At 46.7% G+C, this 23,786-nt stretch overlaps 1 protein-coding gene across 4 annotated transcripts in view; it reads left to right on the forward strand.

The window, feature by feature from the left end:
• The window catches only part of kif26ab (kinesin family member 26Ab), a 77,390-nt gene extending 55,397 nt beyond the window's left edge, over positions 1-21,993 (forward strand). For all 4 annotated transcript variants that reach the window (XM_076978302.1, XM_076978303.1, XM_076978304.1 and 1 more), the window contains 11 exons: positions 3,958-4,141; positions 6,871-7,074; positions 8,480-8,573; positions 9,245-9,507; positions 10,683-10,866; positions 12,456-12,615; positions 13,177-13,339; positions 13,764-17,061; positions 17,586-17,779; positions 19,393-19,543; positions 19,651-21,993. In XM_076978302.1, the coding sequence (XP_076834417.1) occupies positions 3,958-4,141; positions 6,871-7,074; positions 8,480-8,573; positions 9,245-9,507; positions 10,683-10,866; positions 12,456-12,615; positions 13,177-13,339; positions 13,764-17,061; positions 17,586-17,779; positions 19,393-19,543; positions 19,651-19,829 (5,074 nt within the window). In that variant the 3' untranslated portion in view covers positions 19,830-21,993. The remainder of the gene's footprint in view (positions 1-3,957; positions 4,142-6,870; positions 7,075-8,479; positions 8,574-9,244; positions 9,508-10,682; positions 10,867-12,455; positions 12,616-13,176; positions 13,340-13,763; positions 17,062-17,585; positions 17,780-19,392; positions 19,544-19,650) is intronic.
• Positions 21,994-23,786: the final 1,793 nt, after the last annotated feature.

The raw sequence follows: 23,786 nt of genomic DNA on the forward strand, positions 1-23,786 counted from the left end.
TGTCCCTGGGGGAGTTTGTCTCATCTTGTGCGCGCGCGTGTGCGCATGTGCGTGTGTGCATGTGTGCCTGCATGTGTGCGTGCGTGCGTGTGTGTGTGTGCATGTGTGCATGTGTGCGTGCGTGCGTGTGTGCGTGCGCGCGTGTGTGTGTGTGCGTGCGTGCGTGCGTGTGTGTGTGGTGTTCAATGAAAGGCGACAACAGTGCGTCAGTTATTCTGTGTCACTTATTGTTATGACACCAGCGTCATGCCTGCAGGGCTCGTCCTAATGACCACAACCTGTAGTCCCCTCATACGACTCCTCCTAATGACCACTACCTGTAGTCCCCTCATACCACTCCTCCTAATGACCACTACCTGTAGTCTCCTCATACCACTCCTCCTAATGACCACTACCTGTAGTCCCCTCATACCACTCCTCCTAATGAACACTACCTGTAGCCCCTCATACCACTCCTCCTAATGACCACTACCTGTAGTCCCCTCATACCACTCCTCCTAATGACCACTACCTGTAGTCCCCTCATACCACTCCTCCTAATGACCACTACCTGTAGTCCCCTCATACCACTCCTCCTAATGAACACTACCTGTAGTCCCCTCATACCACTCCTCCTAATGACCACTACCTGTAGTCCCCTCATACCACTCCTCCTAATGACCACTACCTGTAGTCCCCTCATACCACTCCTCCGAATGACCACTACCTGTAGTCCCCTCATACCACTCCTCCTAATGACCACTACCTGTAGTCCCCTCATACCACTCCTCCGAATGACCACTACCTGTAGTCCCCTCATACCACTCCTCCTAATGACCACTACTTGTAGTTCCCTCATACCACTCCTCCTAATGACCACTACCTGTAGTCCCCTCATACCACTCCTCCTAATGACCACTACCTGTAGTCCCCTCATACCACTCCTCCTAATGACCACTACCTGTAGTCCCCTCATACCACTCCTCCTAATGACCACTACCTGTAGTCCCCTCATACCACTCCTCCTAATGAACACTACCTGTAGTCCCCTCATACCACTCCTCCTAATGAACACTACCTGTAGTTCCCTCATACCACTCCTCCTAATGACCACTACCTGTAGTCCCCTCATACCACTCCTCTTAATGACCACTACCTGTAGTCCCCTCATACCACTCCTCCTAATCACCACTACCTGTAGTCCCCTCATACCACTTCTCCTAATGACCACTACCTGTAGTTCCCTCATACCACTCCTCCTAATGACCACTACCTGTAGTCCCCTCATACCACTCCTCCAAATCACCACTACCTGTAGTCCCCTCATACCACTTCTCCTAATGGCCACTACCTGTAGTCCCCTCATACCACTCCTCCTAATGACCACTACCTGTAGTCCCCTCATACCACTCCTCCTAATGACCACTACCTGTAGTTCCCTCATACCACTCCTCCTAATGACCACTACCTGTAGTCCCCTCATACCACTCCTCCTAATGACCACTACCTGTAGTCCCCTCATACCACTCCTCCTAATGACCACTACCTGTAGTCCCCTCATACCACTCCTCCTAATGAACACTACCTGTAGTCCCCTCATACCACTCCTCCTAATGACCACTACATGTAGTCCCCTCATACCACTCCTCTTAATGACCACTACCTGTAGTCCCCTCATACCACTCCTCCTAATCACCACTACCTGTAGTCCCCTCATACCACTTCTAATGACCACTACCTGTAGTCCCCTCATACCACTCCTCTTAATGACCACTACCTGTAGTCCCCTCATACCACTCCTCCTAATCACCACTACCTGTAGTCCCCTCATACCACTTCTCCTAATGACCACTACCTGTAGTTCCCTCATACCACTCCTCCTAATGACCACTACCTGTAGTCCCCTCATACCACTCCTCTTAATGACCACTACCTGTAGTCCCCTCATACCACTCCTCCAAATCACCACTACCTGTAGTCCCCTCATACCACTTCTCCTAATGGCCACTACCTGTAGTCCCCTCATACCACTCCTCCTAATGACCACTACCTGTAGTCCCCTCATACCACTCCTCCTAATGACCACTACCTGTAGTTCCCTCATACCACTCCTCCTAATGACCACTACCTGTAGTCCCCTCATACCACTCGTCCTAATGACCACTACCTGTAGTCCCCTCATACCACTCCTCCTAATGACCACTACCTGTAGTCCCCTCATACCACTCCTCCTAATGAACACTACCTGTAGTCCCCTCATACCACTTCTCCTAATGACCACTACATGTAGTCCCCTCATACCACTCCTCTTAATGACCACTACCTGTAGTCCCCTCATACCACTCCTCCTAATCACCACTACCTGTAGTCCCCTCATACCACTTCTAATGACCACTACCTGTAGTCCCCTCATACCACTTCTAATGACCACTACCTGTAGTCCCCTCATACCACTCCTCTTAATGACCATTACCTGTAGTCCCCTCATACCACTCCTCCTAATGACCACTACCTGTAGTCCCCTCATACCACTTCTAATGACCACTACCTGTAGTCCCCTCATACCACTCCTCTTAATGACCATTACCTGTAGTCCCCTCATACCACTCCTCCTAATGAACACTACCTGTAGTCCCCTCATACCACTTCTCCTAATGACCACTACATGTAGTCCCCTCATACCACTCCTCTTAATGACCACTACCTGTAGTCCCCTCATACCACTCCTCCTAATCACCACTACCTGTAGTCCCCTCATACCACTTCTAATGACCACTACCTGTAGTCCCCTCATACCACTTCTAATGACCACTACCTGTAGTCCCCTCATACCACTCCTCTTAATGACCATTACCTGTAGTCCCCTCATACCACTCCTCCTAATGACCACTACCTGTAGTCCCCTCATACCACTCCTCCTAATGACCACTACCTGTAGTCCCCTCATACCACTCCTCCTAATGACCACTACCTGTAGTCCCCTCATACCACTCCTCCTAATGAACACTACCTGTAGTCCCCTCATACCACTCCTCCTAATGACCACTACCTGTAGTTCCCTCATACCACTCCTCCTAATGACCACTACCTGTAGTCCCCTCATACCACTCCTCCTAATGACCATTCAAGTAGTCGTAGGGTTTTTCTTCTTATTATTATTTTAGTTATGTTTGATTGGATATGAGAGAGGCTGCTGGTAGGTTTGTGGATTCTTCACACTTTAATGTTCAGAGTGTTCGCTCCTATTAAGCTAGCTGTTGTTTCAGTTCAGGTCTTTATTTGGTTCTAGCCACTGTGTCTAGATGGAATCTTAACACAATATCTGCTGAGTTAATGTCCTGACACCGTAGTCTGTGGAGTCTGTGGAGTCTGTAGAGTCAGTGGACTGGGAAGCAGCAAATGGTTGATGTCAAGGCTAATGATGCATCTGACCCCATTAGCTGCAGTTTCACATTTCCCCCTAAAAAACTGAGTGCTTTTGGGGGTCTGGGGTATAATGTGCCCCGTTGGGTGTGTAAAAGAGAGCGGGATGTGGTGTGGAGCCTGAGTGAGACACAAAGAGAGACTCCACTCTGTGTTTACTCTGGCTTCCAAACTGCAGCTTATGACCTTTCAGTTCTGATTTCATAGTGTTTGGTTGCAAATGTCAAGCTATACCATTAAATCAATCAACAAAAGAACAAATAGATTTTCCCCTCCTAAGTGGAATGAGAGAACATATTTGCAGGCTCGTTGGAACCTCCTTCCTCAGACTGTAAAGCATCTTTTGAAAACGATGAAGTTCCACCCAACTGAGAGCTTACGGCTCCGTGTCTGCCGTGCAGTAAACGGGCCGTTTGGTGACATGTGAACAACAGTTCATTGTTCTGTCATATCTGCTTGGCACTCGTGTGCATAGAGCACCATCCAGCCGCTCTTGAAGGGCTGTATGTTTGTGTGCCGTGCCTGATCTGGTGGCTTTGATGTCTGCTTTGTTAGGGCTGCCCAGAAGCTCAACCTCTCGGCGAAGCGGAAGAAGCCCCAGACGCCCATGCTGCAGCCCCCGGAGCCCTCCGTCTACCCCACCAACTTCAGCTGCATCCTGCAGGTCTCGCCCCCACCTGCACCACCATGCCTGCTCAGGGCCAGCTCCAAGACCAAGGAAAACCCTGGCATTGGCAAGGTCAGACACACACACACACGCGCGCACATGCACACGCGCGCACACACACATACACACACCCACACACACACACACACGTGCACACACACACACACACACACACACACACACACGCGCACATGCACACACGCACACACACACACACATACACACACCCACACATACACACGTGCACACACACACACACACACACACACACACACACACACATAGGGAGGGAGGGAAATGCATTGTTGTGTGCTTACAAATGCATTTTTTGACAGTGAAAAAAGAGCAGTGCTTTAAGCTCTTTAAACTGTCCAGGGAAATACAAAGCTATACATCTCTCTGCTCCACAGGGAGCACTCATATGGGCTCAGTTTCATGCTACACACACACACACACACACACACACACACACACACACACACACACACACACACACACACACACACACATACACACACACACAGCTGCACAGTGCTGCCACATATTTTTGCATGCAGATCAAAGTTAGGTCGAGGGCAATCTGGCACAAGGCATTCAGGTTGAGGGCAGTCTGGCTAATTCAGACTGGCTCATGACAGTCTGGCTTAAGGCCACGCACAGCTGCATGGAGGTGCCATGTTGTTGGCATGCGGACTGCTCACCAAAATTAAGGGCAGTCCGCCTCACAATAGTCCGGCGGAGGGCAGTCTGTTCCGGTCAGGCTGGTCAAAGGCAGTCTGGTTTAGGGCAGTCTGGGTCAGAGCACTGCTGGATGCTCTATTCTGACAGTCTGAATGTTCCTTGATTTGTTTTCCAGGGCAGAGAGCAGTAGAAGGCACTGATGAACTGTCCTCGCCATTATTCCATTACATTATTTGAATGTAATCTGCACTGGAAAAGATTTTGACATTGAAATATTAAAAACAGTGCTGCACACCCTGTTTTTTCATTTAGTGTAGCGTTGCAGATAATTGGGAAATGACTGAGATCATGCAGATTCTGTAGAACGGGTGGTGCTCCTGTCCCCCAGCACTGGGGGTCCGTTTCTTTGGAACAGTACTTGCATTTGCAAGCTGTGGATGGGAAGGCTGCCCGTGAGCAGGAGCTAACCTTCTGCACACTTCCCCTCTGTCTACTGGGTATTGTATTCAGCTTTATATTTCGGTATTTATAGAGATGGTGAAGATTTGTACGAGATTAGATACCACCTGCTCTGCAAGATGATTGTAGCACATGTTTCCAAAAGCTCCAGCCCATTGAGAAGATTGTTAACTGCCCGTTGAGAATGGACTCATTGAAAGCCTGCTGGACTAATGAGCTTCCTCTCCCCACTGCTCAAACACACAGCTGCTGCAGTCTGAATGGGGCCGACTGGGCCTCCAGTTTGGCTGATTAAATCAACATTTAAAAAAAGTTTTACTGTGTCAAAAGGTGAAAATGTTTCATATCCCATTATGCCACATCTGATATTAGTGTGACATTCGTGTATTAGAACAGCACTCGCTAAGCAATAGTGTTTACACTGTGGACTCACAGTGTGACCTGTTAACCTAACCCTGTTAAACAGTGGAGCGTACCAGTGTCTGGTTCAGGCTCTCGTGCCTGTGGACCAGGCAGTCGGCCGGAGGGACAGACGCGAGACTAATGACCCTGTAGAGAACACCAGGAGCTGGAAAGACAGGGTCATTATGGGGGTGTGAAAATGCAGCTACCCCACCAGAGTGAGCAGACATCTCTCCTCATATGGGACGGCTGGCACATGTAAATATAGTGGTGGCTGTTAGCTGGATCTGAGCAGACCTCTGTCTGGGTGGCTGGGCTCTTTCTTTGGCCAGACATATATAGTCTGTTTTCAATGTCACGGGTGGTATAATTTGTTCGCCATGTGCACATGTCCATCAGTGTTAATCGGCCTCTGAGGGACAGAGTGGGGGTGGAGCTCGCTTGGGGCGATGGTGGCACTTGGCATCGCAGCAAGACCATCGGGGCTCACACTGCTGCGCTGCACTAGAAATAGACCCCAACCAAAGGTCCACCAGGGCACACTGGGGCTTTGTGCTAGAAGAGTGTCTTAGAAGAGCCCTATGAGTGTTTTAGAAGAGCCCTATGAGTGTTTTAGAAGAGCCCTATGAGTGTTTTAGAAGAGCCATATGAGTGTTTTAGAAGAGCCATATGAGTGTTTTAGAAGAGCCCTATGAGTGACACAGAAGAGTCCTATTAGAGTGACAGAAGAGCCCTATGAATGTCATAGAAGAGTCCTATGAATGTCATAGAAGAGCCCTATGAGTGCCATAGGAATGTCACTAGAATGTCATACGAGTGCTGTGCGAGTATCATAGCACGTAGGGTTACCTGCGCTGACTTTGCCATGTGGTATGTTCCTGGATGCTGGCACCAGTCCCCAGCACTGATGTGATGCTGGTGTTAATTAGCAGTTCCTCAGCTGTTGGGCTGCTGCCAGGCCAGTGCTGTGTGGCACTGTGTGAGAAGCACAGGGCACTGATGACCAGAGTCAAGCTTCCTACAGCTTCTGTGCTAGACTGACTGCGATATTAAACAAGCCATTTAACAAGTCTCCTTTGTCTTTATATGACTCAGTTATTGTAGACATGGGCCAAGACTGGTGAAACAGATTCCTGGCCCTTGATGGGCTGATCTGGTGGGATTGTAAACCCTACAACAAGTCAACATTAGGCTGTGTTTTTGCATGTAACAGCTGCTTCTAGAAACCATTGTGGTCTTTGTCTTCTGTCTCCGAGCAGGTGAAGGTGATGGTGCGGATATGTCCCTCTCTGGGGGTGCAGGATTCGTCAGAGTCCTTCCTCAAGGTGGACCAGCGGAAAAAGCAGCTGACCCTGTTCGAGCCGCCTCCCCTGAGTCCGCCGAACTCCGCCCACCGTCGTGCGCCACTCGCCGCCCCAAAGATGTTCGCCTTCGATGCTGTGTTCACCCAAGATGCCTCACAAGTAAGAGCAACCATAGCAACACTGTTTTTATTAGTTGTGTTTTATTCCCTATTGGACAGAGGGGTCCTGTGTTTGGGTCTTGGCATAACCATTTGTGGTGTTGCTGTCTTGATTATTTTGCTGCCCTCTGGACTATTCCGGTATCTTTGACATTTCTTCAAGGGCAGGAGGACACACAAACACACACACACACACACACACACACACACACACACACACACACACACACACACACACACACACACACACACACACGCACACATTCTAGGCATGGCCAGAGGCTTAATACAAAAAATGGCAACGTTAGGTCAGCCACATTCTTCACAGTATGGGCTCAACAGCTGTTTCTTTGAAGTCGAGAACATGATTTGAATTCCATCCACATACAACCAGCATTACAGCCTCCAGAGGCATGAGGGTGTCCAAAATAAGAGTGCCATCCAAACCACGACAGAAAGCCAAGGAAGCACCGAGGAAACACACACAGCCCTTCAGAATGAGGCAACAGTTCATTTGTGACTTTCCAGCAACCAAGCGTGTTTGTGTGCGTGCTGAAACACCCTCGTCCTGGACCTGTTTCTGCTGCCTCCCATTCAACCCATCGCTTTCACACGCTTGTCAAATGCTCTCACACCGGTAAAATAAATGAACAACGTCGCTTTCATAACAAACCAGGCTACAGTGAGCGTGTGCGTCTTTACGTGGAATAAGAGGAGAGTTATTTCATTCGAAGAACAGTGCAGATCTTTAGTCTTTTAGATCTTTAGATTTGTAGAACATGTATTTCCATGCGGTGTCTCTAGTGTTTGTGGGGTGTGTGTGTGTATGTGTGTGTGCATGCATACACGCACGTGTACGAGCGTGTGTTTATATGTATGTGCTGTGCCGTGTGGAATGGGGCTGCAGCTGTAGGAGATGGTCTCCGTGGACCAGGAGATGGTCTCCGTGGACCAGGCTGCTGGAGATAGTAATGATAGGAGAGCAGTGGAAGCATGTTTGATGAATACCGGATGAGCTGCTGCACGGGAGCCTCCCAGTTCGGGTCTAGATGTGAACGTGCTGGTGCAGTAAGTGGCGGTCGGGCGGGGCGGGTGCACGGGCCGGGCAGCTGCACTGCCCCAGGGCTTGGAACGCTGCTAAGTCCGTGGCATCCGTTCCTCTGCAAAGTGGGAGTAGGTGAAAACGTGTTGCGGTAGTTAGTGGAACAATCGTTGAAGTAGTTTATGTAATTTGCGTCTAAATGTTCACATTTTCATAATAAATGGCGGAGCTCTTTTGAAGGTTGTTTGTTACTTCATCCACATTGTGAAAGAACTGCCGCTGCTGTCACCAATGCTTGTGAACCTTCGTGCTTATACGGGGTCCTAAACACTAAGGGTCCTAAACACTTGTTCTCTGTGTGCAGGCTGAAGTGTGCTCAGGGACCGTAGCTGAAGTTATCCAGTCAGTGGTGAATGGAGCTGACGGCTGTGTCTTCTGCTTTGGCCACGTGAAGCTCGGTAAGCTTTTCTTTCTATTGACTGCATTAGGTCATCCTTACATCTCATTAATTACTTATGGGCATGATAACAACCACAAGTCCTATGAGCCATCCGCTTGGTTAATGGTTTTTTGAGCCATTTAGCCACTATGATCTTTAAAAAATGCTTTCTTCTTCTCATTTCTCTAAGAGAGTTATATGATGCATTCAAGTGGATCTTGTGGGAACGTGTGTGTGTGTGTGAGTGTGTGTGTGTGTAGAGGAGCTGGAGAGTGTAATTAAAAGCTCGGTAATTGACCCTCACGGTGTTGCTCACGGTTGTAGTTTCTCTTCTCCTGTGTTCAGTCTCTCAGCCTGTCTTCCACCTCTTCTGCTTGTTGATATCGCCCTATAAACCTTCTTATTGCAACCTCGTCAATAACTCTACAGAGGAACTTAAGTTGATGGCTGCTTCATGTACAATCAGATTTGTAGTAACTTCTTTTGTTTGCATAAAATAAACCTAGCCCCTAACATTCACACGAATATACATAAATTGCATTACGTTTAAGTGGTGGTAAATGTGATCGTCTTGACGTGGCCGCTGCCTGGTCGCTCACGTATGCTCTGAAGGTCCCGTGTCTTGTGTAGCTACAGGAGCTCAGTGCTCTTTGGGCCAGAATCAGCAGCTTTCCCCTTCGCCCTCGCCAGGTAAGACGTACACCATGATCGGCAGAGACGGCTCGGTTCAGAGTCTCGGCGTGGTGCCCTGTGCCATCTCCTGGCTCTTCAAGCTGATCGGTGAGCGCCGGGAGAAGACTGGCACGCGCTTCTCCGTCAGAGTCTCCGCCGTGGAGATCTACGGCAAAGACGAGAACCTGCAGGACCTGCTCTCGGACGTCTCCACGGGCAGCCTGCAGGACGGCCAGTCCCCCGGTGTCTACCTACGAGAGGACCCTATCTGCGGCACCCAGGTCAGTGGGAGCCAGACGCCATTGGCTGGAGCACGGTGCACGGCTGGGTGTTTCCCCTGGGCCTTTTTTCACACACTCTTTGTTTTAATCAAGCCACCTTCTTCCTTCAGCAGCAGTTATTATGGTATGTGCTGAGCTGACAGGCAGCTGTTTGGGTTCCTCCCCCCCACAAGGCCCTGTAGCATCCATCTGGAGGGGGCGTCTGGGGGATGCTGCTGGGGGGATCCTTCCTCACTCCCCCACCGGCCCCCTCATTGGAGGGTGGTAAATGGTGGGGGGTAGGGGGTGTTTGAGGGGTTGGGGGGGAGGTAGTTGAAAGCACTGCCAGGTGTTGGTGTCAGATGTTGTTTTTTGGGGTCCTTATGAGGCCAACACTTCAAAGGCTGCCTGGAGGCTTGTGAAGTTCAGATACGGGTGTATTGCTCCACCCTCTGCTCCACCCAGAGCTGTGGTCTCCCCTCTCCTGCTCCCCAGACCACTGCCTCATTTCGACGAGGGATTTTATCTGTGCAGGACTGATGGCGACTGTCACCTGTAACACAGGTGAATGCAGCGTTGATACCACTGCTCGTCCCTCTTGCCCACGGGGTGCAGCCTGATGCTCCGCCCCCTGATGCTCCGCCCCCTGTCTGCTGGGCTGCAGGGTACAGGGCCTTCTGCCCTTCCCTCCTCTTCTGGGGGAAGGTAATCTGGGACTAGGCTTTTTACCCAGCCAAAAGTCCTTTTTAGATAGTCTCTGAGCACAGAGGAGGCTCTTTCCTGGGGATTTTCCTGGATTTACTGCTCACCCTCTGCCACATATACGTGCTTATCTGCCTGATTGCCCCAGAGACCAGGTCTTATGGGTCAGTCAAGTGAAGAGCAGCCCAGTCAGCCTCCTCTGTTCCCCCGCCTGCACCAAAGAGTCCCAGTCTTTCACTATAACTGCACTCTGAATTTCTTAGCTACACACACACACACACACACACACACACACACACACACACACACACACACACACACACACACACACACACACACACACACACACACACACACACACACAGGCACACACACACACACACACACACACACACACTCACAAACTCATGTCTCTCTCTCTCTCTCTCTCTCTCTCTCTCTCTCTCTCTCTCTGTGTGTGTGTGTGTGTGTTTGACTTCCGTGCTGTTCTGTAGCTCCAGAATCAATGTGAGTTGCGTGCCCCGACAGCAGAGAAGGCAGCCTTATTCCTGGACGCCGCCATCGCTGCCCGTAGCACCAGCCATCCGCACGCAGACGAGGACGAGCGCCGTAACTCCCACATGCTCTTCACCCTGCACATCTACCAGTACCGCATGGAGAAAAGTGGCAAGGGAGGAAGTGAGTGTGTGTGCATGTGTGTTTAACTGACTTCTCGGACACGGCGGTGGTGATGAAACACAGCTGTGCGGTTAATCGATGGATTTCACTCCCGTTTGCTTCTCCTACCCACTGCTCATGCTCACAGAGGAGGAGAACTACATCTCGAACTCATTAATCTAATAGTTGAGGTATTACAGACTGAATCAGAGCTATCCCATCAGCCCTTACTTTCTCCCCCCACTCCATCACCTAGAAACTAAATCAATCATGCCTGCTTTGACCACTTCATTAAACTTTAATGGGAATTTTAACAGACAGTAATAATTCATGAGCAGCTAACGACCATCATCATAGTGTAGAGCTACCTGCCAGTGTGAGATGCTGCGGTGCTCATTAGCATAGGTAAATGCTGAATATCTGATCACAGAAGAGTAACTCTGCAGGCTTAATATGGGCCTTCATTTCAAATGGATCCAAACAGCTGACTACATGCTTTCAGAAAGGACACGGCACAAAGTTCTACTAGCGGATCAAACAGGCTTCAGTAGGCGCTCATCCAGAGTCCCTTTATGCTTGTAATCGTGTAGGATAATGTCCATGTAGCAGGCAGTGTGGGGCCCCTGTGCCCCTCAACCCAGCTGTGTATCGAAAGTGGAATGACAGTTATAGTACCATGACTGAAGTTGATGACCTATTCAAGAGCTTTGCTAGATTATACGGTGGTGCACTTAAAATACCCTTATATCCCCATCACCAGTGGTGCCATTTGTGACACATCCAACTTTTTTTTTTTTTACTTTACTTTTATTACATTATAACATTTACAAGTGGGCAGGCACTCATTGTGAGTTTAGTAGTATCTATATCAACAGTCAAAGATGGCTGTATGTCGGTAGCAGTGCTACATTGATGAATCGAATGAATTTAGACAGAGCAACATCACGCATACACTGTGTGATGTCAGTTTCTAGCTCAGACTAAATATAGCTGTTAAACCTGAGGGGTTTAACCAGATTTGAATCATTCCAGACTGCCTGTTACTCATGTATAAATCGTAGTCAGTTATCCAAGGCCCTGCTCTGCTCAGTGTATGTGAGTGTGTAATCTTGTGGTGTGCCCTCATCAACACTGCTTCAAAGAGGGAATGTCCATAATGTACTATAACCTCTCTGCCAGTACCACTTCAGCACTGTAGGTTTCTATCTCCTGTCACAAAGTCTATAGCTATACTGAATTAGCTATTTAATCTAAAACCATGCTATTGCTAATTCAATAAGACATTAGTGCCTGGCTAATTACCATTGTTCGTTTGATTTTTTTTGTGAGTGGTTTGTAAATGTTCTTTCCCTCAGACAGTGATGGTATTGGAATAAAAATAGAAAGAAACAAACCGAAATAAACATCCTTTTCAGTGAAAAGTTTGTAAAAACATTTTATGCTTCTTAAGGTTGGGGTAAAAGCATGCAGTGTTTGTTAAATATCTCCTTCCTCCTCTCACCCAACCCTCTCCCCCCACCCTCTCATCCAACCCTCCCCCTCTCACCCAACCCTCACCCTCTCCCCCACCCTCTCCCCCACCCTCTCACCCCACCCTCTCTCCTCCCCAGTGTCTGGCGGGAGGAGTAGGCTCCACCTCATAGACCTGGGCAGCTGTGAGAAGGTGCTTAGTAAGAGTCGAGATGGCGTCGGTGGGATGTGTCTGTCTCTCACAGCCTTAGGCAACGTCATCCTTGCTTTAGCCAACGGAGCCAAGCATGTTCCCTACAGGTAGAAAACCACTGAAACCTATAAAACAAACACTTTTCAGAGACTGCTCAACTTCATTTGCTTCAGAATGTGTAGAGTGGAATCTCATATGGTAATGTAATGTAGTTTCCTTTTCTGACAACCCATCTGACATAATACATACACGGGAGCTTCTAAAGATGTCTTCCTGACATTTGTTTGTGATTCCATTTTCCAAAGATGTAGCTAGCACAGAAATGAATGCATAATCAAAGTTGGCAACAACAAGATGAAGTATGTGGTGGTGTGTTGACAGGTTTTACTGTTAAAATGCTACATTGCCAGTGTGGCCCAGAGCGCTTATATATACGAATGACTGCACGTTGCTGTTAACATGCTCTTAAACAAATACTGTGACACCCACTATGTAGTGTATTTTACTACCTTTGCATATCCTTGTTGGCATTCAGTCTTTATTTACAGTTATAAATTTATGTGACTGTGTTTTAGGATGCAATTTATCAACTCAAGGAATAAAAAAATGCCCTGTGCTGTATTGGCATTCTGGTATATGTCTGATATTCTGTCATTAATTTTCCTCAGGGATAGTAAACTTACAATGCTTCTGCGGGACTCCCTTGGCAACATCAACTGCCGGACAACGATGATAGCCCACGTCTCAGACTCCCCGGTCCACTACGCTGACTCACTCACCACTGTGCAGCTTGCCTCCCGAATCCACCGCATGAGGAAGAAGAAGTCCAAGGTCAGTGGAATTTTTAGGGTTGCTGGGTAAAAACGTGATTTCAAAATGGCACGTTGTTTAAATGAACATTTAAGTGCGACTTTGTGTTTACAAATACTGTTCTGTCCAAACACATGCAGTATCTGATTTGGACCTTTTATATGTTTATCCAAGTGCTGTACTGTAATGTCACTAGGAAGAAGCATGTAAGAAATGGGTCCTGATAAAGATGGAAAGAATATCAGATCCTAGACTAAGAATATGTATTTTCAGGAAAAAAAAAAAGATTGGGAAAATCCTGGCCTCTCTTCATACTCTTTATAATAACTACCTAACTGCATACCAATGCAACTGCATACCAATGCAAGACTATTGATGTTAATTACCTGTTTTTTGATTGAAATGCTGCATATTGTAGCTTTAATAAATCTGTTTCTGTGTGCAGTATGCTTCAAGTTCCTCTGGAGGGGAGAGTTCCTGCGATGAGGGAAGAATTCGTCGGCCACCACATTTAAGACCTTTCCATCCACGCACCGTGGCCCTGGACCCAGACCTGCCCTCGCTGCTCAGTGACCCAGACTATTCCTCCAGCAGCGAGCACTCCTGTGACACCGTCATTTACGTCGGCCCTGGTGGTGCTGCAATCTCTGATCGAGAGCTCAGTGATAACGAGGGTCCGCCAGCCTTTGTTCCCATCATCCCTTCTCTGAACAGGAAGCAGCGCAATAAGGAGGGACCAGCTGATCGTGATCTCTTCAAGTGCAACACCTTTGCAGAACTTCAGGAGCGACTGGAATGTATCGATGGCAGTGAAGAACCAACAGCTTTTGTTGGAGAAGCCAGTCCTAAGATGGATGTTGGCGCAACAAGGCCAAAGGAAGGGTCTGTGCCTCTTTCGGCTTCTCCCAAGCTTCTTACCAAAACCTCGTCTTCACACCAGGATAATGTATTATCTAAGCAGCCCAATTCTGCTGTCAGTAAAATTCCTAGCAGCCCCAAGCACAAGTCCAAATCTGAACATTCCAAATGGCATGGTGCCACCAATTCAGAGAGGGACATACCTGAGCCTGTGTGCTGTTCTAGGACTGATGCTGAACAGGTTCTGGTATCAGACAACTCGGCCCCATGTTCCCCGGGAAGACAAAGACAAGACTCAGACCCAGTGGTAAGAGAAAAGGTTTTTTTAAACAGGAAGACCCAGCTACCCAAACCTGCTCCTTCACCCCCACAACAGAATGACACTATGAAACCTAATGGGGAAACAGAGGAAAAGTCAGCAACTCGGATTCCTCCCATTGGAATGAGCCATCAGAAGCAAAGTGGTTCAAGTGGCAACTCTCCTGTTTTGAGCAGGGTCCATCATCTAAATCCCAGGACCCCACTTGAGGTGTGCCAGTTAAGATCTACACTTAGGGAACGGTGCATGGACAGGGACATCTTGAGGACTACAGTAACCCTTCAGCAACCAGTAGAGTTGAATGGAGAGGATGAGCTGGTGTTCACCCTTGTAGAAGAATTATCTATTGGAAATATTGTGAACAATGGGAGACCTTCCAGTATTATAAGCTTCAACAGTGATTGCTCTGTGCAGGCACTTGCTTCAGGATCTAGACCAGTAAGCATCATCAGCAGTATCAATGATGAGTTTGATGCATATACATCCTGTGTTGACACCTCTGGGATAAATGCTGAAATGGTGGCACCATTGCAGGTGGAAACGTTTGCCTCCTTGGACAGTCGTGGTTCATCTATCAGTTCATGGCTTAGTGAAGTGAGTGTCTGCACTTCAGGTAGCGAGAAGGCCCAGTGTGCAGATGTCTTTTTTCCTAATGGTACACATATTGGGCCAGGAAATGCAATTTACCTGGACTCTCTTGGCATTTTCCAAAGCAAACCCCAGAAGGAGCCCAAAAACTCCTTGAATGATAGTGGTTTTAGCTTCTCAGAAATGGATAGTGACAGTGCAACTTCAAGTAAGCTTTCCCTTAGTAAGTGCTCATCATCCCCAGAGTCCTCAAAAGCATCTGTCAGAAATCCACCAAAAGTTGCAAAATCAAGTCACAATAATTCATCTCCAACCCAGACCTTGCAAGACTCTTGCAGTGTTCACTGTAGTCTTCCCAGGAAAGTGAAACCTACCTCATACACAGTGGAGAGTAGCAGCAGTACTGAGAGCAACAACAATAGCAGGTGGAGACGTGACCCACAGAGGCAGGAGGTCAAGCCAGATGACCCATGGCATCGGATAGAAAATGTGCCAGAGTCATCTGTGCTTTCGAATTCAGGTCCGTCTTCCAAAACTGGGTTGAAAATTGGACTGAGTGGAATTCCCCCAAGAAGAACAGGCACAAGCTGCAACAGTGTACCTCGAATACCCAAAATACAGGGATCTAATTCATCCCAAAGGGTGGTAGATGGATGTGAAAAATCCAGTAGTAGCAAAAAGATTGAGACCCCCAGTAAAGTGCCCCAGCTCAAGCGAGGTGCAACGACCCTCGGGACTGTCCCAGTCATTCATGCATCCATTGATATCAAGGTTGGTCTGGACTTGGGGTCAACAGGTAGTTTAAAGTTCTCGTCTTTAGAAAAGAACGGAAAGGCTATTCGACAGGATGTCAGTTTGCTACCAAAGCCAGGTGGTGTATCACCTCCTCCACCTCCCGTGCGTAAATCCAGTCTGGATCAGAAAAATCGAATCCTGCTACCACCAAGTGCCTTAGGAAAGTCTGCAGCTCCCAGCCCTGCCAAGTCAGAGAATGAATATGATCTCCGGTACAAGGGAGATTTCCACAGTCTAAAAACGTCTGGGTTGAAGTCGGATCATAGTTTACTAAAAACAACCTCTAGTCTCAAGGCCAGAGGAGCAAGAGGGGATACTGGACAACTGTATGGGAGCCAGATGTCCCTTGAAAGGTGTGACAGTTTGACATCTTTGGGATCTAAACCTGTACTCAGTCGAGAGAACAGTGGAGCCAGTCTGAATGGAAAGTCAAGCAGATCTGTTACTAAGTTTGGCTCCCCTGTTGCCACCTCTTCCCCAGTAAATGCCTCTCCACCTCCCTGTGTTAATTCAGCCAACATGGGAAAAAATGGGCAGGTCAAAAGCAGCCTTAACGCAAGACCAGTGCCTGTAAATGGAAACAAAGCTCGTACACTGTCTGCAAGCAATTCCAAATCCCTAAGCTCTTCAACCAAGTCCCTCACAGGATCCATGAGGAACGCTAACCTTCCACCTTCAGGGAAGAGTGCAATACCTCATTCAGCACCAGGAGGCAACGGCAAACCCACAAGAGGAACAATTATGGGTACTAAGCAAGCGATGCGAGCAGCTAACAGTCGTGTAAGCGAGCTGGTATCAGGAAGTCCTCCTGGGAAACATCTGAAGGGATCTGGTGATTCAGACAGTGGCAACGACAGTGGGGTGAACCTCAATGATGACAAGCCTACACCAATCCCTATTCTGCCCTCTCCTTACAGCAAGATTACTGCCCCAAGGCGGCCACAGAGGTACAGCAGTGGGCATGGTAGTGACAACAGCAGCGTCCTGAGTGGAGAGCTGCCCCCTGCCATGGGCCGAACTGCACTGTTCTACCATAGTGGAGGAAGTAGTGGGTACGAGAGTATGATCCGGGACAGTGAGGCCACTGGAAGTGCCTCATCAGCTCATGACTCCATGAGTGAAAGTGGGTTGTCTTCTTCAGGGCGTACCAGGACCTCCAAACCGCCCAAAAAGAGGTCAAATGGTGAGTGTCTTCGAAATATTACTGACTTGCCATGTTAACAGGAACTTTGCTTTTCCTGCCTTCTTAGATGTATTGCTCAGAAGGGCCTCATGTAGAGTATATAATCTTACAGGCAACACATCTAACTCAGCAAAAGTAATTTCATTGTTAATTTTCAGTTTGTGTATTTGTGTTAAACTGACATTTTGGCTTATACATATAAAATATAAACAATATGTAGGAGGTCAGCAGAAAGTCTGTTATCACTCTCCATCTGCATTCTCATACATACGTACATAAATACAGATTTGGAGATACATCTCTGTACTGTGGCTTTTTATATTTTCTGCTCTTTGCTACAGTCCAAGAATGTGTTTTTCTTTATTTGTTTTTCTTCCACCTTGCCCATCAATTCATGCATGAATCTCCTGATTTTGCCTGTCCTTGTTTACACACTTCTTCCATCTCAGTGTTTTTTTCTCTGCGATCCTCTTACCCTTTTCCTTGCTGTGTGTCATGCTCTCTCCATATGTTCTTTCCACCAGGGCTTCAGAGACGGCGCCTCATCCCTGCTCCCTTGCCTGATGCCTCATCCTTAGGGAAGAAGGCAGGAGCTACAGGCCAGTGGGTGGACCTGCCTCCGATGGCCGGTCCGCTGAAAGAGCCTTTCGAGATCAAGGTGTACGAGATTGATGATGTGGAACGTTTACAGCGGCGGAGACAGGAGGAGGCAGCAGAGGTAAGTGTGGTGTGGCTCTTCAATGTGACGTCCTCACATTCGGCCCATGGCACACTGTATTAGCTGAGGAATGATGAGATGTTTTCATTATGACTTGTGGATGAAAATGTTACTGCTCATGTACGTGATGGTTTCTTCACTTCTGCAAGTGAGCATTTCACTTCTGTTAGTGCGAGCATTATTATTCAGTACCCAAAAACCCCATCCACTAGTGATAAAATTAACATAGCTCAATTCTGCAGTAAGGCAGCTAAGATATGACATATATCATTTTTTTCTTTTCTCATGTTTCATTCTTTCAGAAATCTACCAAAGCTTAGTCTGTGTCTTAATCATAGTTCTGGAATGTGGGAGAGGATGTCATTAGTTCAGCAAAATGCCACATGCGTTGCCTTAAAGTGAGTGACATTGAACAAAGAATTTGTCAGCCCCATGCATCTTATTAAAGTGTGTTATGATAATTCGTGGCTTAGATTCTTGACCTTCAGTATGTCTGATAGTGGATGATTGTGTCTGAATAGCTGTGGTGTCATTGGTTTCGGGTTAAAGAACAAAATGTCTGCAGTTGAGTCAAAGTAGTTGAGAGGCAATTCTCTCAGCTTAATTGGGTTAGATAGGAGCGATTGAGTTGGATCTAGTGTATGTCTTGGGTTTAGGATTAAAAGGAGAGGAGTGCTGGAATGAAGGCAGACAGAGATTTGTTAAGGAAATCCATTTTAAATCAGTTAGATGGTAATTGAAATTACCTTTGCTTAATAGAAGGTTATATTCATTGTGTCCTTCAGAGCCTGCCAAATAAATAAATAAATGCTTTATAAAGAGCATGCAACAAGGACACAAGTAATTGCATGCTAGATACAAAGAGACTCCTGGTCAGGTTTTGGTACATGAGCCGGTGCAGTGCCCTGGATGGAGCTGTAGCATTTACAGAAACGACGCCATGAAGGTGATACGGGCTTGTGAGGTGCAGTCTTTAAATGGTGCAGCGAAATGGTGGCATTATCAGACATGGAGATGCTGAACAGCTTGGGCAAATACAGCAAAAGAACTTTGTTCAGTGACCTTGAAACAGAAGTGTTGTGTAAGTGATGCAAATTAATGTGAATGAGGGAGAAAAACACTTTTCCATATAGACAAAAATGCCTTAGTACATCTGGCCATCAGTACTCTAACAGGGAAGGTTAGGGTTAAACACACTACTGAAAGGTTTCTAATAGAAGGAATAAAAAATAAACCAAATTAAATGTGCACATTATTTGAATGAGAACGTCCATGTTCCATTGATATATCCTTCATTCTGGATTATCTCCGTAAGCACCAGCATATTATTGCATCCAGCATTTGATTTGTTTAAGAGAGTAATAATCTGATTCCCTGAGTGTGTGTGTGTTAAGACAATGTCCTCACTCTCCTACGTCTTCACTCTCCTACGTCTTCACTCTCCTACGTCCTCAATGTACTATGTCCTCATTGTACTATGTCCTCACTCTCTATTGTCTTCATTCTCCAATGTCTTCACTCTCCTACAATACGTCATCAATGTACTATGTCCTCATTGTACTACGTCCTCACTCTCCTATGTCTTCATTCTCCTACTTCTTGTCTCTCTATAGGGACTGGTATATTTTAACTCAAAGATGAAGGTTGCAGAGCGACGACAGCAGCGGATCAGAGAACTGCGAGTCAAACATGAGACACTGAAGGAGGAACTAGAAGACACTAAGGCCAGACTGATGATGGACCCAAGCAAGTGGACAGGAGAGTGTGAGTTTCAGAGTTGACATTAATGATTGATCTACCTGACTTGAAATGAATTATGTAACTTGTCAGCCCAAGTTTCTCTCAATAATACATGATTGTGCTCCTCACAGTTGAGGTGGACCAGGACTTGGATCAGGAGTCCCAGGAGTATCTGGAGGCACTACAGCAGACCACAGGAGAACTGGAATTCTGTGTCAACCTCTGCAAGTCACGTGTTATGATGGTGACCTGCTTTGACATCAGAGTAGCATCGGAGATTCAAGAAGGACTGCGAGAGGTGGAGGTTTGAAAAAGGATGGATGTGAGTTGGATAGAGGGAGAGGAGGAGAAGAGGAAGTGAGAGATTCCTGGAAGTCAGAGTGGAAAGAATTTGAAATGTAACAGCCAATTCACTGATACTAAGAACAAAAAAGACAAGAGGAAAAAGCAGGTATGACTGTGGCTTCAGTGGCTGGAGGAACACGGCAGGAAGTGAAGAACAGCTGGTGCTGAGAGCGCCATGCCTGCTCATCCTGGATGGTGCCACGCGCTGTGTGACTCAATCAAGTTGGAAAAGACCAAGTGACAACCTGTGATATTTTGAGATAATTTAAAATGTTGATAGAGAAATAAAGATTGAATGAGGGATTGTCATTTACCCATTTCTTCTGCTACACCATAAAGTGCCTTTATCATATGACTCTTTCAATCGTTAGTTTTTGTACTGGTGCTAGTGCTCTGACCAGCATACCTAAGCCGACCCGTAACATATTCGTTTCACGAAGAAAATGATTTTATATTACATTGTATAGTGTATTTATATGATTAAACTGTCTGTAAAATGTCATTTTGATGGGAAGATTAAAGGGCGGAGGAAAGAGATGCGCTACGCTCATGTTCTTCCTCTTCCTCCTTGACCTCCTCAATCAGCATTTTGTTATGTGACCTCTGGAGCCTTACGTTGGATTTCTATTAACTGTGTGTGACCTTCTCTCTTACATATCAAACAAACCTGTGATGTCATTTAAGAGCTACGTTGACGAGCCTGCTGCAGCCTTGGTTGGTGCAAAACCATTTTCACGCATCTTCAAGTTTGGCTCAGTTTCTTTGAATAACTTGGGTAGAACACCATCAGGTCTCTGTGCTGGGTTTGGTCATTTCTGTTTAAGAGTACATGTTCTAGTGAAACATCTCACACGGTTCCATTATTTTGTTGCTCTTTTGAAAGAGACATTCAGTCACATTCGATGTCCATATTCAGTGTCCAACAATGCCCAGACTTTTATCAACTGTCTCTCACACTTTAGCGGTGACCTTCAGGCATTTTTCAAAAACATTCAACATCTTTGGTCAGTGTGAATCTCTGCCCTTATTTTCATGAGTAGAGGCCCTGGCAGTGGGAATGTATCCATGAGCCCTGCTGGGCTGGGACCAACCGCCCCCTGTAGTCTGAGCAGTTGAGGGTCATAACTCAGACAGGGCAACACGTTTCCCTCACTCTGTGGGGAGGAGAGTAACTCCGAGAGGCTTAGCCTCAGCAAGCAGATGCAAGCACAACTTAATAACTCACAAAGAGGTCAATTAGACACTCACATTGCCAATGAGTATGGCATGATGGCTAATCATGACTGTGCCATTAAAACATGAATGTAAACGTCATGTAAGCATAGTAACATGGTACACCTGGTCTTCAATAAACATCATTCCATTGTACATGCAGTACAATGACTAAAATGACCAAGTTAGTTCAGACTTGCTGTAAGGTGTTCAGATAATCTCTGGGGATGTAGGTGTTACATACACTGGCTATGGCACCAGTCATTGGTGGTTCTATGCATTTCTGCAGTCTAGTTATAATCATGTAGAATGTCAAAGAGCAACAATTTACTTATAGCACAAAAGCCACACCACACCCCACACTCTGAGGTCTCAGCATCAGGATCAGAATGATAATATTTCTCCTTTTTTCATTTAGCTCTGAATAAGTCAGCCTGTGTAACGTCTCACAGACACTGTATTTCTGATGTCATGGAGGCAACTGGTTAAGATTGCCCAGAATGGCTTTAATTTTTTTCAGTATATATTTGTGAGTTTTTGGATCATTCAGCATAATTGGTGGGTGATCAAAACCCCTTTCTTTTGTTTATTTACCTTTACAGGTGTATACTCTCAGGCTCTTTCTTACAAAGCTGCATGTAATTTTTTTATTATGATTTTGTTAAATATGTTTTTGCTTGTTTTACATTTATTTTGTAATGATATTGCTGGTATTCACTGTAATAGGAGGTTATGGACATGAATTAACCAACTAACTTTTTTTATTCAAGATGATCTATGTTATGTCATATTTCATATTAAATCATATTTTCTAATGTTTTTTGGTTTTGTAAAGGATTTTCAAACTGTGTATAAAATGTATAATATGGCAGCTTGGGATGACATTTTTGATTGTGAATAAAACATGTTCCTTTTTATCGATGTGTCTGAATCTCTGCATAGGTATAATGCTGTGTGCAGGTCTGTATGGGCTTAAACAGGGCTAACTGGGCTAACAGGGCTAACTGGGCAGGATGGCCCAGTGGTGTGGGGCTTTGACCTCTGGCCTGTATGCTGCCTGTGTGGCACCTGCACATTATCCCTGTGTGTCTGTGTGGGTTCCATCTGTGTTCTGATTTCCTCCTACGCTCCAAAGATGTGCATGATGGGTGGACTGGTGTCTCTAAATGGGCTATGTGTGTGTGTTTGTGTGTGTGTGTGTGTGTCTGTGTGCGTATGTGTGTGTGTAGCACATTGCAAACCAGCATGAGGGTCACACCTGCTGTAGGAGGAGTTAAGCAGCAGCTATGGCTTAATATATTGGGATTAGAGGTGTGACTTTAGCAACCTGTCTACACAGGGTCTTGGATGTACACTCCCTGTCTACACAGGGTCAGTGGTATACACTACCTGTCTACACAGGGTCAGTGATGTACACTCCCTGTCTACACAGGGTCATGGATGTACACTCCCTGTCTACACAGGGTCAGTGGTATACACTACCTGTCTACACAGGGTCAGTGATGTACACTCCCTGTCTACACAGGGTCATGGATGTACACTACCTGTCTATACAGGGTCATGGATGTACACTCCCTGTCTACACAGAGTCAATGATGTACACTACCTGTCTACACAGGGTCAGTGGTATACACTACCTGTCTACACAGGGTCAGTGATGTACACTCCCTGTCTACACAGGGTCAGTGATGTACACTCCCTGTCTACACAGGGTCATGGATGTACACTCCCTGTCTATACAGGGTCATGGATGTACATTCCCTGTCTACACAGGGTCAATGATGTACACTCCCTGTCTACACAGGGTCAGTGATGTACACTCCCTGTCTACACAGGGTCAATGATGTACACTACCTGTCTACACAGGGTCATGGATGTACACTCCATGTCTATACAGGGTCAGTAATGTACACTACCTGTCTACACAGGGTCAATGATGTACACTACCTGTCTACACAGGGTCATGGATGTACACTACCTGTCTACACAGGGTGTAGTGTCTACACAGGGTCATGGCTGTACACTACCTGTATACACAGGGTCAATGATGTACACTACCTGTCTACACAGGGTCATGGATGTACACTACCTGTCTACACAGGGTCAATGATGTACACTCCCTGTTTACACAGGGTCAGTGATGTACACTCCCTGTCTACACAGGGTCAGTGATGTACACTACCTGTCTACACAGGGTCATGGATGTACACTACCTGTCTACACAGGGTCATGGATGTACACTACCTGTCTACACAGGGTGTAGTGTCTACACAGGGTCATGGCTGTACACTACCTGTATACACAGGGTGTAGTGTCTACACAGGGTCATGGCTGTACACTACCTGTATACACAGGGTGTAGTGTCTACACAGGGTCATGGATGTACACTACCTGTATACACAGGGTGTAGTGTCTACACAGGGTCATGGATGTACACTACCTGTATACACAGGGTGTACAGTATGTTTCATTGAGGCATTGAAGTGCTTAAGGTTCTATTCTAAGAGCCATAATTAAGAAAATTATTCCACAGGTGTTGGAATGGAACATGTTGTCAGTACTGTGTATGGTTACTGTCACCAAAGTGTGCATACATAAACACACACACACACCAGGCTGTCCTGTCACTTCGTCATCCTGTTGCGATGCCACCTGCTCTGAATTTTACACACAGCTGCCCCACTACACACACACCACACACACACACTCA

The sequence above is a fragment of the Brachyhypopomus gauderio genome, chromosome 17 (assembly GCF_052324685.1).
Source record: "Brachyhypopomus gauderio isolate BG-103 chromosome 17, BGAUD_0.2, whole genome shotgun sequence".
Classification (NCBI taxonomy): domain Eukaryota; kingdom Metazoa; phylum Chordata; class Actinopteri; order Gymnotiformes; family Hypopomidae; genus Brachyhypopomus; species Brachyhypopomus gauderio.